General features: G+C 44.1%; 1 protein-coding gene across 7 annotated transcripts in view; it reads right to left on the bottom strand.

Moving 5' to 3' along the window:
- The window catches only part of LOC140453182 (microtubule-associated tyrosine carboxypeptidase 1-like), a 44,306-nt gene that overhangs the window by 18,787 nt on the left and 9,688 nt on the right, over nt 1-15,831 (bottom strand). For 4 of the 7 annotated variants that reach the window (XM_072547676.1, XM_072547675.1, XM_072547673.1 and 1 more), the window contains exons 2-3: nt 12,839-13,450; nt 8,296-8,439 (exon numbers count right to left, since the gene is read on the bottom strand). In XM_072547676.1, the coding sequence (XP_072403777.1) occupies nt 8,296-8,439; nt 12,839-13,396 (702 nt within the window). In that variant the 5' untranslated portion in view covers nt 13,397-13,450. The remainder of the gene's footprint in view (nt 1-8,295; nt 8,440-12,838; nt 13,451-15,831) is intronic. The other 3 variants (XM_072547679.1, XM_072547678.1, XM_072547677.1) reach the window with 2 other exon arrangements.

The following is a 15,831-nucleotide window of genomic DNA, read 5'->3' as shown; positions in this document are numbered from 1 at the left end:
TCTCCAAACAGCCCAGGCCAGGAAGAAGTCCCAAGTTGATCAGAAATCAGTGGACAAAAACAAACTACAGAAGCAGATGGCTGGAGACGTTTCAGGAAGGAGGACATTGTAAAGACATGAGTTTAGGGAACCCATGTTAAGCAATATGTGAGCTGAGTTAGCAGTTGGTTTTAAGGATCTTGGGGGAGACATTAATTGAAGAAAATAGCATTGTATGAATTCACAGAAGAAATCTGCCAAAAGGCAAGTGATTAATAGCTATGCCAACTGTGAAAGAAGCTTTAGAATGGAGGTGGGGCGACTCTTCATGGAGGTTTAAGTATCTGTGAGATTATTGTTGGGGTAACAGGATTGAACCTTTCTTTCTGACCTTTGCATAAAGATTCCTCAAACAGGTCCTCAAACACGGGAAGAATCCAAAAGAGAGGGGAGAGGTAATGAAGGAATTTGCAAACAGTTATGAGAATTTTGAAATCTACTCATTGGTCTACTCGTCTTCACTGGCAACTGGGGTGGTACCAGGGGACTGGAGAGTAGCGAATGTTGTGCCCCTGTTCAAAAAAGGGAATAGGGATAACCCCGGGAATTACAGGCCAGTTAGTCTTACTTCTGTGGTAGGCAAAGTAATGGAAAGGGTACTGAGGGATAGGATTTACGAGTATCTGGAAAGACACTGCTTGATTAGGGACAGCCAGCACGGATTTGTGAAGGGTAGGTCTTGCCTTACAAGTCTTATTGAATTCTTCGAGGAGGTGACCAAGCATGTGGATGAGGGTAGAGCAGTGGATGTAGTGTACATGGATTTTAGTAAGGCATTTGATAAGGTTCCCCATGGTAGGCTTATGCGGAAAGTCAGGAGGCATGGGATAGAGGGAAATTTGGCCAATTGGATAGAAAACTGGCTAACCGGTCGAAGTCAGAGAGTGGTGGTAGATGGTAAATATTCAGCATGGAGTCCAGTTACAAGTGGAGTTCCGCAGGGATCAGTTCTGGGTCCTCTGCTGTTTGTAATTTTTATTAATGACTTAGATAAGGGAGTCGAAGGGTGGGTCAGTAAATTTGCAGATGATACAAAGATAGGTGGAGTCGTGGACAGTGAGGAGGGCTGTTGTCGGCTGCAGAGGGACTTAGATATGATGCAGAGCTGGGCTGAGGAGTGGCAGATGGAGTTCAACCCTGCCAAGTGTGAGGTTGTCCATTTTGGAAGAACAAATAAGAATGCGGAATACAGGGTTAATGGTAGGGTTCTTGGTCAGGTGGAGGAACAGAGGGATCTTGGGGTCTATGTACATAGATCTTTGAAGGTTGCCACTCAGGTGGATAGAGTTTGTAAGAAGGCCTATGGAGTATTATCGTTCATTAGCAGAGGGATTGAATTCAAGAGTCGTGAGGTGATGTTGCAGCTGTACAGGACTTTGGTTAGGCCACATTTGGAGTACTGTGTGCAGTTCTGGTCGCCTCACTTTAGGAAAGATGTGGAAGCTTTGGAGAGGGTGCAGAGAAGATTTACCAGGATGTTGCCTGGAATGGAGAGTAGGTCGTACGAGGATAGGTTGAGAGTTCTCGGCCTTTTCTCGTTGGAACGGCGAAGGATGAGGGGTGACTTGATAGAGGTTTATAAGATGATCAGAGGAATAGATAGAGTAGACAGTCAGAAACTTTTTCCCCGGGTACAACAGAGTGTTACAAGGGGACATAAATTTAAGGTGAAGGGTGGAAGGTATAGGGGAGATGTCAGGGGTGGGTTCTTTACCCAGAGAGTGGTGGGGGCATGGAATGCGCTGCCCGAGGGAGTGGTAGAGTCAGATTCATTGGCGACCTTTAAGCGGCATTTGGATAGGTACATGGATGGGTGCTTAATCTAGGATAGAAGTTCGGCACAACATCGTGGGCCGAAGGGCCTGTTCTGTGCTGTATTGTTCTATGTTCTATGTTCTATGTTGACTAGGTGAACATATGCTAGTGAGAGCAAGGGTGGTGAGTAAATGGGTAAAATTTAGGAAGAGACAGCACAATTTTAGAGGATAATCAGTTTAGAGGATTGGAGATGTATTGGAAGAGACAAGTCTAGAGATTACAAAAAAGAAATGAATGAGAGTTTCCATTGTAGTTGAGTTGAAGAGAGTGTGAAATCATGCAATACTATGGAAGTAGGAATAGACAGCAATAAAAATGCCTCAATATGTGTTCAGAAGCTCTCCTCTGGGGCAAGTATGGCACAAAGTTTGCAAACAATCTGATTGAGTCTCAGGCATTTGCCAGGGAGAGGCTTGTAACATGCTGCTATGCAGAGGGACCTGGGTGATTTTGTGCATGAAGCACACAAGGTTGGTCTGCAGGTACAACAAGTATTTAGGAAGGCAAATGGAATTTTATCCTTCATTGCTAAACGGATCGAGTTTAAAAGCAGGGATGTTATGTTGCGGCCGTATAGGGTGCTGCTGACACCACATCTGGAGTATTATGTGCAGTTTTGGTCTCCTTACTCGAGAAAGGATGTACTGGCACTGGAGGGGATGCTGAGGAGGTTCACTAGGCTAATTCCAGAGTTGAGGGGGTTGGCTTATGAGGAGAGGCTGAGTAGCGTGAGATTATATTCATTGGAATTCAGAAGAATGAAGAGGATTGTTATGGAAACATATATAATTATGATGGGGAATAGATAGGATAAAAGTAAAGAGGATGTTTCCACAAGGAAACTAGAACAAGAGGGTATAGCCTCAAAATTAGAGGGAGCAGACTGAACTGAGAAGGAACTTCTTCACCCAGAGGGTTGTAAATCTATGGAATTCCTTGTCCAGGGAAGCTGTTGATACTATTTCAGTAAATAAGAGAGAATTTTTTTAGAAACATAAAGGAATTAAGGATATAGTGAGAGTGCAGGTAAGTGGAGCTATAGTTAGTAAGTTTGCAGATGACACCAAAAATTGGAGGTGGAGTGAACAGTGAAGGAGTTTACCTCAGATTACAACAGGACCTTGATCAGATGGGCCAATGGACTGAAGAGTGGCAGATGGAGTTTAATTCAGATAAATGCGAGGTGCTGCATTTTGGAAAAGCAAATCAGAGCAGGTCCTGATTTAAAGGTAAGATCCTGGGGAGTGTTGCTGAACAAAGAGACCTTGGAGTGCAGGTTCATAGTTCCTGGAAAGTGGAGTCACAGGTGGATAGGATAGTGAGGAAGGCATTTGGTACGCTTTCCTTTATTGGTTAGACCAGTGAGTATAGGAGTTGGGAGGTCATGTTGTGGCTGTACATGACATTGGTTAGGTCACTTTTGGAATATTGCATGCAATTCTGGTCTCCTTCCTATCGGAAAGATGTTGTAAAACTTGAAAGGGTTCAGAAAATATTTACAAGGACATTGCCAGGGTTGGTGGGTTTGAGATATAGGGAGAGGCTATATAGGCTGGGGCTGTTTCCCTGGTGCATTAGAGGCTGAGGGGTGATCTTATACAGGTTTATAAAATTGTGAGGGGCATGTATAGGATAAATAGACAAGGTCTTTTCCCTGAGATGGCAGAGTCCAGAACTAGAGGGCATAGGTTTCAGGTGAGGGGTGAAGATATAAAAAGGACCTAAGGGGCAACTTTTTCTCTCAAAGGGTGGTATGAGAATGGAATGAGCTGCCAGAGGACGTGGTGGAAGCTGGTACAATTACAGCATTTAAAAGGCATCTGCATGGGTATATGAATAGGAAGCGTTAATAGAGATAAGGGCCATGTGCTGGCAAATAGGACTAGATTAAGTTAGGATATCTGGTCGGCATGGACGCATTGGACCAAAGGGTCTGTTTCCATTCTGTACATCTCTATGACTCTATGACTGTAAGTAGAGCTGAGTCCACGAAAAGCTCAGCCATGATCTTATTGAATGGCGGAGGAGGCTCAAACGGCCAGATGGCCTACACTTGCTCCTTGTTCTTATGAGGTTCGTCACTAAGGATTGGAGTTGGTGGCAGAGTCCAGAAGCAATGGTGTTGGTCTTCCCAATATCTAAGCGGAGAAGATTTCTGCTCATCCAACACGGGATGGCAGGCTGAAAGCTGGCTGAAAATTTGTAGACAATAGAGGAGTAAGCAAGGGTAAAAGTGAGATGGAGCTGGGTGTTGTCAGTATGCAGGGCATGGTGCTAGGCTTCAAAATGGTGTCCATCCCTGCACCTTCACCTACCAACGCAGGAATTGCAAGACCTGTGCCCACGCCCTCCCCCTCACCTTCGTCCAAGGCCCCAAAGGAGCCTTCCACATCCATCAAAGTTTCATCTGCACTTCCACACATCATTTACTGCATCCGTTGCTCCCAATGCAGTCTCCTCTACATTGGGGAGACAGGACACCTACACACAGAGTGCTTCAGAGAATATCGCTGGGACACCCGCATCAACCAACCAACCCCACTGTCCCGTGACCGAACACTTTAGCTCCCCCTCCACTCCAACAAGGACATGCAGGTCCTGGGCCTCCTCCATCACTACTCCCTTACCAGCCAATGCCTGGAGGAAGAATGCCTCATCTTCTGCCTCGGAACTCTCCAACCCAAGGCATCAATGTAGATTTCACCAATTTCCTCATTTCCCCTCCTCCCAACTTATCCCAGTTACAACCTTCCAGTCCAGCAACGCCCTCTTAACCTGTCCCATCTGTTCCTTCCCACCTATCTGCACTACCCTCCTCTCCGATCTATCACCATTACCCCCACCTCTATTGCACTCTCAACTATCTTCCCCCAGCCCCATCCCTTCCCATTTATCTCTCCAACCCCAAGGCTCCCAGCCTCATTCCTGATGAAGGGCTTTTGCCTGAAACATCGATTTCGCTGCTCCTTGGATGTTGCCTGACCTGCTGTGCTTTTTCAGCACCACACTCTTGATTCAAAATGGTGTCACCTAAAGACAGTATGTAGATGAAAATGTGGATGGATGGCTTGGGGAAACTAATAGTAATGCTGTAGGAATAGGAAGAGATGTGTTTGCAATCGATGCTTTATAGAATCAGAGTCTTACAGTGCAGAAAGAGGCCATGTCGTCCATCATGTCTATACCGAATACCAAAGAACGTCTCACCCAGACCCAGACTCCTACCCAATCTCTGTAAGCCTGCGTTTCTTATGGCTAATACCTCTAGCCTGTACATCTTTGGGCTTTACAGACAGGTTAGCATGGCCTATCCACCAAACTTGCACATCTTTGGACTGTGGGAGGAGACTGAAGAACCTTGAGGAAATCCACATAGATGCAGGGAGAGTGTGCAAACTCCACACAGTCACCCAATGGTGAATCAACCCCAGGTGCCTGATGGTGTGAGGCAGTAGTGCTAACCACTGAGCCACCATGCCCAATTGGATCAGACTAGACGAGCAGTGCCATCCTGTTGCATGACAGTGGGAAGGTGTTGGAGGAGAGTAGTGTGGTCAGCCATATCGAAGGCTGCAGACAGGTCAAGAAGGACTTGTGCTATAGTCACACATTGGCGATTTGGCCAGACTATTTCAGTGATGAACAGAAAGCTGACTGGAGGGCTTTCAATGTGGAATTCCAGGAAATACAAGGGAAGTTAACGACACATTCAGTGAACTGGAAGAGGAAATGGTATTGGAGATGGGATACTAGATTACAAAGAGAGTGGAACAAGCTGTTTGAAACAGGTGATTGCAGCATATTTGAGAGGGCAGAGGGACAACGTTGTTCATACCAGGTAACCTTTGTTGTTGGGACAGAAAACTGGTTGATCATTAAGTTAGTGAATATAGGGTCAAGGGAGGTGGTGTTGAGTCTCAATCATAGAATCTCTAACAGAGTATGTTATCTGATTGCAAACTGAACAGGTTACACTTCAAGGGAAGAAACTATATTAGATCACAGTCAATACAGAAACTGAATACACAAACCTTCGATTGAGGACCCAACATTAGCGAAAAGATTGGCGCTGGCTTAAGCTACAAAGATAAGTTATAGATACATGGAGTTTCCAGTATCCCTATCAGTCAATTAGATGCATTCAGTTCACTCCACATTATGAACATAGCAAAAAGATTTTCTCTCCTGGCTAGAACAGGTTTACCAGGATTAGCGGTGAGAGGGAAACTCGCTATTTAATTTCATGGTTCAGATAGAGTTCAGTGAGACAACGGCAGTTCATTAAAACACAGAGCAGTTCCACATACAGACTGCCTTAGACTGAGCACAAGTTCAACTCAGTCAAAATAGCCTAAAAAAATCAGACACAGGCAGAGATCCAGGTGGATGAAAGTTGAATATAGCTGTCTGCTTCTGTCTGCTCTCTGGTGGATACTCCCTGGCACTCGGTCAAAGTTGCAGAGAAGCAGAGCTACCGACCACCTTGGCAAGAGACCAATGACAGAAAAGCTGTAGTGCACAATCTGTACATAATGATTAATAAGTCTCAGCAACAATGATACAAAGAAAGGCAGACACAGAGTGACTGAGTTCAGATGTGCACATTCTTTTGCACGCAGGATGCTCCTGACTAACTGATCTTGAAAGGAGATTGAGCAGATTTTGTTGTCACCAGAATGATGGAAAACTGCAGCATTTAGGCTTGACGTCAGATTCCCAGTTTTATTGTCAGAACTGCAGCAACAAGACACATCGACATTCACTTGTGACACACCCCCGTACTTCAGTAACTCAACAATAGCAGACAGTAACTTATACAGCAAAGAATCTGCATAGCACTCAGGGAAGCTTTGTCTGGGGCTCCCGGATTCAACTTTAAATCGACAATGCCTTATTCAGCTGAGGCACTAGAGAAATATTGCAATGCAGGAAGGCAAGAATGGAGCAAGGAGATGAAAAAGGAGATAAGAACTGAGAGTTAAGGTAGAACAGGACGGAAGGAAAGGAAAGAAAAAAAGGAATGGGGAAAGCTCAAATGAGTAAGAGCAACAAAGGGAATGAGTTGAAAAGGAAATTTGAGAGTATAAAAGGAGAAGGTAGAGAGAAAGGGAACAGGGAGATATAAAAAGAGATCAAAATGCAATAGAAAACATTGTTAATAGAAAACAAAATTTAGATAGCCCAAAAGCAGAACAGAGGAAAAGAAAATGTGAAAGAAACTCAGATGTTTTTTAAACTTATGTTTACATAACACTTTTCACAGCCTCGTGTCTTCATAAACCTGCTTTACAACCAATGAACTTCTGAAGTGTAGTCACTGCTGTGATATGAAAGGAGGCAGACAATCTATACATGGAAAGGTTCACACTAAAGAGCAGGAAAGCGAGAGAAAGGGAACAGGGAGATAAAAAAAAAGATCAGAGTACCAAAGAGTAATGTAATAGTGGTGATCACTTCATCTTTTCAACATATCATTTCAGTTGCATGACACTGTGACCTTTTTCTATAAATTCTATGTCTTATTATCCTACTCCACAGTTACCTGATGCAGCAGCAGTGCTCTGAAAGCTAGTACTTCCAAATAAACCTGTTGGACTACAACCTGGTATTGTGTGATTTTTAACTTTCTCACATGTTGACTGAGGGCTCAATGTTGATGGTGATTCTAAGGGAGACTCCCTCGATTTTCTTCAAAACAGAGATCTTTTGCGTCCATTTGAGAAAGTCACCAAAGCGAAGCCCTACTGAATGGTACACTTCTGCAGATACTGCCTTTTAAATGAGATGATAGACAGAGGGTCCTTCGGATCTATCTTTCATAAAGATCCAATACCAATACTTTAAAATAGTAAAGGGGTTCAGACCAATACTTATCCCTCAATTGAGATCATTTGAAAGATGAAATAAAAAATGATCAGATTATCAGGTCATTGCCCTCATTGCCCTTAGTGGGGCCTTGCAATGTGCTGCATTTCTAATAGTACAACACTTCAAAACAACTTCATTCATTGTAAAGTGCTTTCGCAGATCTCAGGTTCCTAAACGGCACTATATAAACTCAGGAGTTTCTCAAGGGCTATGAAGGATAGGCAACCCAGTGATGAATACAAGCCAGGAAATGATTTTTAAAATTCTTTAAATGATGAAATACCATAGCCGAGGATGAACGAATCACATTGAAGAGAAACACCAGCGACAAAGTATGACTCACACTAACTGGTGTTTGGAAAAGCAAACATGCACGTGCAGACACACACAGACACACACACACACAGACACACACACACACACACACACACACACAGACACACACACACACAGACACAGACAGACACACACACACAGACACACACACACACACGAAACAGTCAGATATTTGTGTGCAGGCATGCACATTTCATGATGACTCAGACATATTCGACATATCATCTCCCTCACCTCTCCAGAGCACCCCTCTTTCCTCATGTAACTTCTGATACAGGTCCATATTTTACTCTTTGACAGCATTGCGCCCCCGGTGGCCACCTCAAAGTTCTCATAGCTGCCATACATCTTCACCACACTCTTCATGATCCGAACAGCCTGGAAGAAAGATGAGGGAATGGAGTTTTGGTTACTTCACAGCATCTTCTGCAGACTCTTCCACAGTTAGTCGCGTCCCATCTAGTCTTACACAGGTTTCTAATGATCTGATGGAGCACTCCTTACTTCTTACTCGACTTTTCCAAAGATGGAGGTCTAACAAGGAGTCAATAAACTGGTAAATAGTTTTCCTTGGTTACCTACAACTCAGTGAATATGCACAAGGGAAGCTGCAGTGCTGAGCACTGCCAACTAACAGATATCAGTGTCATGCAGAGTTAGGTGAAATCAATTTGAGTTGGGGGCAGGGGAGAAACCTTAATGACATCCTCAAGCTCAGAGGATAAGAAAATCAGCCAGGATTTCCACTGCTTGATTTCTGCCCGGCACCACTGCTGGACAGAATGAACATGTGCAATGGTGTCAAGGTCAGGTCATCCAGAATCCCAGTCTAATGTTCAGGGGATATGGGTTCAAATCCCCCTCTGACGCATGAGATTTGAATGACAGCACTGAATTCAATAAATCTGGGAAAAGTTGGCTCTACGGCAACCAAATTGCTCCCGATCATCATAAATCTAATGTCTTGTTGGATAGGAAATCTGTCAACCTTGCCTGGTCTGGCCTACATGTGACTCCAGACTGACAGCAATGTGGTTGACTTCTAACTGCCCAGTTCGGGATAGGAACAAAGGGAGACAATAAATGCTGGGCCTACCCAGTAATATACAATTCCTGTGAACAAATTAAGAATTTTTTTTAAATGCAATGGTGGGATGCCATATTGTTCGGGCTGACAGGACAGCTTTTGGACCATTCGTCAAGCCGAGGCCCATGCCCCCATTCTCAAATACACAGGAAACATAAGGGACAAACATTCTGGAGAAATTACAATATTTGCACGCCTTATACCAATAGTAGGCAAATGGCAAACTGGAAATCTGTAGCAGAAGAAAAGAAGAAGATTAAGCATCTATAGATCAGCCATGATCTCACTGAATACATCAATTCATGCATGTAAAACCGATTTAAATGTAAGTCCTGTGCCTTCACTTCAATGCAATAATTTACCTTTGGTAATATTGTTTTGTTAAAAAACAAACCTTTCTTAATCTATGCTCTTTGACTCTGCTGTTTATTTGTTGTTTTTAATGGACTATATGTGGTAGACCAAAGGGCAATGATATCACATGTAACAAAGTCCTGGCTTGTATTCATCACTGGATTGCCCACCCTTAATAGCCCTTGAGAAACTCTTGAATTTATATAGTGCCATTTAGGAACCTGAGGTATGCCCAAGCACTTTCCAACAAATGAAGTTGTTTTGAAGTGTTGTAATATTGGAAATGCAGCACATTGCAATGAGGTAATGTGCAAACCCGATGGGCTGAATGGCCTACTTCTCCTCCTACAGCTTATGGCTTTATGGTCTTTTAGTTAAACAGAGATTGTGACAGAGAAAGCAAAGTTGGATTGGGGTGGAGGGTGTTGTTGGGGAAGCAGGAGAGCAAGGAATAAATGAAAAAATTTGAGAGGGAAAAACAGAGATGGATAGTGGTAGTAAAAGATACAAGCAGAAATAAAATACATAAAGGCATATGCATGTAAAATTGAATTAAATATAAGACCTTCAATGCAATAACTTACCTTGGTAATATTGTTTTGTTAAACAAACCTTTCTTAATCTATGCTCTTTGACTCTGCTGTTTATTTGTTGTTTTTAATGGACTGTACGTGGCAAACCAAAGGGCAATAATATCACTTGTAGTTGCGCCACCGATAACCCGGTCATGTGCTTTGAACAGGGCAAAGATCAAGGACTAAATTTGGCTTTATTCAGCAACAGGGTGCACCTCAATCTTTCCATGACTCAGCCTTCAGAGCAGCACAAAGAAAATTAAAGTTGATAAACTAAACCCATTAAACCCAACCTATGATCAGCGAGAGGCAGCAAATCTAATTGTCCTGGCAGTACAAAATTTTCTTCAGACTGCAGTTTGGAATTAATTGTCCAATTGAATCATACGCGAAACTGCGGACTGACAGGTCCAAATGAGCCACAAAATAACGGATAGATGGTGCTAATGTAAACCGAGGTAGAAACTGCAGACAACTGTAGCCCAATTGTAAACACCATCTCAGAACCTCATTCCCTCTACCCATCACCCAGCAGGGCGTATAGCCAAACATCACAGAACCTGCTATCTTCTTGACCTGTGGAAACTAGTACCATACCAGACGATGCCATATGCCCAATTTGCCATCAGAATTATTTACAGTGACTTTGTTTTCCTGAGGCATTCACACAGTTCTTACACAGCTGATGGCAAGCACACTACTAAAACAGCAACATAAATTAATGTAGTGCCTGTACTGTAATCTCTATCACAATGAAAGCTCATTTTGAATATGCTTGAGGGAGGAATTGATAGATTTCTGACTACCAGTGTACAGGGATGGGGTGGGCAAAAGGCATTGCTGTGCTCTGTCCGCCAGGATTGTATTGAATGGCAGAATGGGCTTGAGTGGCCTAATTCTGTTTGTATGTAGTAAACATTTCCAAGGTCTTTCACCAGATCAGCAAATAAGATTACACACAAAAAAAAAATCTGGAAGGAAACAGAAATAGCTGGAGAAACTCAGCAGGTCTGGCCGGACTTGTGGAGAAAGAAAGCAGAGTGAACATTATGGGTCCAGTGACTCATCACCAGAATAATACATAAAACTCTATGAGGACAAATGATAAAACAAAATAGGTAGGTTGGAAGAAAAGTCTTAAAATAGGGAGAGGACAAAGCTTAAGGAGGGAATTCGGCTCAGTCTGAAAGGTGGAGCATTGGTATTTAGAGGCACACAGAAGCCCAGAATCAGGGAAGTTCAAAGATCAGTAAAAATTGTTGACCTGGAGGAGGGTAGAGAGAATTGGAGCATTGAAGTCATTGTAGTGAAGAAGGCATTTGGTACACTTCAATGCATTGAGTATAGGAGTTGGGATGTCATGTTGCAGCTGTACAGGACATTGGTAAGGCCACTGTTGGAATATTGTGTTCAATTCTGGTCGCCCTGCTACAGGAATGATGTTGTTAAACTTGAAAGGGTTCAGAAAAGATTTACAAGGATGTTGCCAGGGTTGGAAGGTTTGAGCTGAAGGGAGAGGCTGAATATGCGGCGGCTACTTTCTTTGGAGCTTCAGAGGTCAAGAAATTACCTTATAGAAATTTATAAAATTATAAGGGGCATGGAGAGGATGAATAGCCAAGGTATTTTTCCCAAGGCAGGGAAGTCCAAAACTAGAAGGCGCAGTTTAAGGTGAGGGGGAAAGATTTAAAGGGGAACTAAGGGGTAACTTTTTCCACACAGAGGATGGTGCATGTGTGGAATGAGCTGCCAGAGGAAGTGGTGGAGGCTATAACAAATATAACATTTAAAAGTCACCAGCATGGGTATATAATTAGGAAGGGTTTATAGGGATATGGGGCAAATGCTAGTGATTGGAACTAGATTAATTTAGGATATCTGGTCGGCATGGACGGGTTGGACCGAAGGGTCTGTTTCCATGACGTACATCTCTATGACTCTATGAACGTTGTGGAGGGATTGAACGCAAGGAGGAGAATTTGAAAGTTAGGGGGTTGACAGACCTGGAGCCAATGTGGGTCAGTGAGAGCAAGGTCGAAGGCTGAACGGGGCATGGTGTAAGTTAGGAAGTGGGCAGCAGGATTCATCAATGAGCTGAAATGCATGGTAAGCATCAGAGGCTGAGGGGTAACCTTATAGAGGTTTATAAAATCATGAAGTGCTTGGACAGGGTAAATCACCAAGGTGTTTTCCCCCGGGGTAGGGGAGTACAAAACGAGAGAGCATGGGTTGGGCCGAGAGAGTTTTTGGACAGTCAATTCTGGAGCTGGCCAAAGTGTGGAAGTAATGGAGTTTAGCTACAGGGAGAGGCTGAACAGGCTAGGGCTGTTTTCCCTGGAGCGTCGGAGGCTGAGGGGTGACCTTATAGAGGTTTACAAAATCATGAGGGGGATAGGCTAAATAGGCAAAGTCTTTTCCCTGGGGTCGGGGAGTCCAGAACTAGAGGGCATAGGTTTAGGGTGAGAGGGGAAAGATATAAAAGAGACCTAAGGGGCAACTTTTTCACGCAGAGGGTGGTATGTGTATGGAACGAGCTGCCAGAGGAAGTGGTCGAGGCTGGTACAAATGCAACATTTAAGAGGCATTTGGTTGGGTATATGAATAGGAAGGGTTTGGAGGAATATGGGCCGGGTGCTGGCAGGTGGGACTAAATCGGGTTGGGATATCTGGTCGGCATGGGCGGGTTGGACCGAAGGGTCTGTTTCCATGCTGTACATCTCTAGGACTCTATGACTCTCGTGACTTGAGAAGAAGTTCGTACCTGTTCAATGAAGCGATCAGAGGCCACGCTGTACTTGCTCATGATGCTGCTGCTGAGGGGCTCGCAGTACTCAAACTGGGGATTGTAGGTGTAGTTAGACTGGAAAAACAGCTCTTTCTCTTTGTCGACGTTTATTGGTCGCAGCGCCACCAAGAGGCAGGGGCTTTTAACGGGTGGTGGCTCTCGGGCACTGTACCTAGCTATGTGCGGGAGAGACGTGGCATTCCTGATCCTGGTCCTGGGGCAATCAGAGCCCATGCTGTTTACACTGTACGAGCTCTCGCTTCGCCTCATCCAGCTGCAGTGTCCATTACCGACAAGGCACGATCCTGCTCCAAGGGCCCGGTTGACCTTTAGGCTGCAAGTGAGCGACCCTGTAGTCTGTGACGCAGTCCTTAAAGGCCCCTCCGCCTGTGGAGCAGCCGGGCTGCTCTGCGAGCAGACCCCGTTCTTCTCGCTGCTCTTCCTCTCGGCTGCTTTCTTCAGCACTTTGGCCGGACCCGCCCTCTTGTTCTTCTGAGGCCCAGCCAAGGCCTGAGCCGTTGGGTCAAGCACCATCGCCGAGGCCAGGAGGCAGTATTTTGGGAAGTGGAACTTTAACGATCTACCCCTCTGCACAAATGGAAGAAAAGAAATGAAATCACGTCCTCTGTGAAACTGAGTCAACATCCACTTTAACTTGAAACCTCACTTCCTGCCCAAGGAAGTGGAATTGGCCATCTTAAAATGAGCTGGAAACTATGACCTCAGTCCATGATTAAAGTTAAAAATACACCAAAGCTTCCTCCAATACCCCAGAAAGCCAGATATCCTCGTGCTGGATTACACATTGGTTTTATTAAAGTCTATGGACATTATAACTAGGTTTTATGGCCTTCCAACACAAGCCTTCCTCCAGAATGTCACTAAGCCACTCTGAATCAGAGGCTTTGCTCGTCAATATCTTGCAAGAAAGCTGTAGGAAAGCTACATGATTGGAATCTTTAGCACTGTTTTCGAGACTGAAATTGACCATCTGGCAAAGTGGCTCAGTGTCAGTTTCAGAAATCACTCCCGATCACTTAGCAACAATGAGACAACACACTGTCTTTCGCAAAAGCAAAATTTCGCAGGTACTGGAAACCTGAAATAAAAACAGGAAGCGCTGGAAATACTCAGCAGGTATTTGCGGAGAGCGGAAAACAGTTAACGCTTCTCTGACCTTACTTTGGAAGTTGCAGGTTCCATTCTGTAACTGGACAGCAAAATGAGAACTCTAAAGCAAATAGACTTCAGAGTCTTAAAAGGGAAGCACACAGCAGACCCTGGAAATCCTCCGGGTGTGGCTAACTTCCTATGGCACTGAGACAAAGGGTTCAAATTGGGCCTCCATGAAGTCTCCCAGCAGGGGCTCACAAAAGTTACAGTGCATGAGAAGGAAGTCCCCATGTCGAATCATGGCCATCTCTGTCTCACCAGCAGGATAATGCATTGTGGATTGTGGTCTAATCCTCTTGACTTTATGCAACATCATATTCTCAAATACTTGTAAAGTGTATTTCAAATACTGGCAGATCAACATGTGCATACGTAGATTATCGAAAGGTAATTCCTTTGCCTCGTTGGGTCTTGCTGTGTTGTATTTTACAACAACAATTAACACAGGACCTCTGATGAAGCAGAACAGCTCAAGGCCCTTCACGGGAGCATTTTCATTTTCCTTATTCTTTCATGGGATGTGGGGCATCAACAGCAAGGTCAAGCCTTAATTGTCCTTGAATTGAGCAGCTTACAAGTCTATTTCAGAGGGCATTTAAATTTCAATCGCATTGGTGCAAACTTGGAATCACATGGAGGCCTAACCATGTAAGGGTGGTAGATTTTCTTGTCTAAAGTGAATCGGTGAAGCAGATGGATTTTTTTTTGGAACGACCAATGGTAGTATCATGGTCACCATCACTGAGAAATCATGAGGGGCATGGATAGGATAAATAGACAAAGTCTTTTCCCTGGGGTTGGGGAGTCCAAAGCTAGGGGGCATAGGTTTAGGGTGAGAGAGGAAAGATATAAGAGACCTAAGGGCAACTTTTTCACACAGAGGGTGGTACGTGTGTGGAATGAGCTGCCAGCGGAAGTGGTGGAGGCTGGTACAATTGCAACATTTAAAAGGCATCTGGATGGGTATATGAACAGGAAGGGTTTGGAGGGATATGGGCCGGGTGCTGGCAGGTGGGACTAGATTGAGTTAGGATATCTGGTCGGCATGGACGAGTTGGACCGAAGGGTCTGTTTCCACGCTATACATCTCTATGACTCACTTTTAATTCCAGATTTATTCATTAATTGAACTTAAATCCCATGGTAGGGTTTGAACCTGTATTTCCAGAGCAGACGTACTAGTCCAGTGACATTGTCACCGCACCCCTGTCTCCACCAAAGAGAACACTTCGGTCCTGCAGAAACACTAGGATGGACTGGTTAGGTCAAATGGCTGGTTTCTGTGCATTATATCCGATATAAAAGTTTGAGACTAAATTTGACATTATTACGTCAAAAGCGTGAGCCAAAAATGAATGTCTTGAAAGAGGAGATATCTACAGTGGCATAAACAGTATGCAGTTATTCAACCAGTTAAGAAAAACACATGTTTCAATAAGAGGTGTGCTGATTTACATTTGACTGCAGTCCAAGTGATCTAAATTTAAAATCTGCTTCTGTCCGGATAAGTCTACATTTGGAGGAGGCTGCTTGCTGCTGGCTTTAGCACTGCACCAGCTGTTAGGAGCTTTATTTCCTGTCACTTCCCAAATTCTCACTATTGAACCAATGCAGCTTTGATACTTCAACAATGAGGGGGACCCAGAGTCCCAGTCAAAACTGTGTGACTGTCTGAGGACCATGATTTGGCCTTCAGTCGATTCTGTTAGGAAGTAACAAAGCTGTATTGCCATTTGGAAGTCAAAGTAAGAACCAAATACCTGGTGCTGAATTGGCTGAAAACTAATTCAACAAAA

The sequence above is a fragment of the Chiloscyllium punctatum genome, chromosome 26 (assembly GCF_047496795.1).
Source record: "Chiloscyllium punctatum isolate Juve2018m chromosome 26, sChiPun1.3, whole genome shotgun sequence".
In the NCBI taxonomy this organism is placed as follows: Eukaryota; Metazoa; Chordata; class Chondrichthyes; order Orectolobiformes; family Hemiscylliidae; genus Chiloscyllium; species Chiloscyllium punctatum.
Note: the sequence above shows the minus strand (reverse complement) of the source record. Positions and strands in the feature narration are given on the sequence as shown.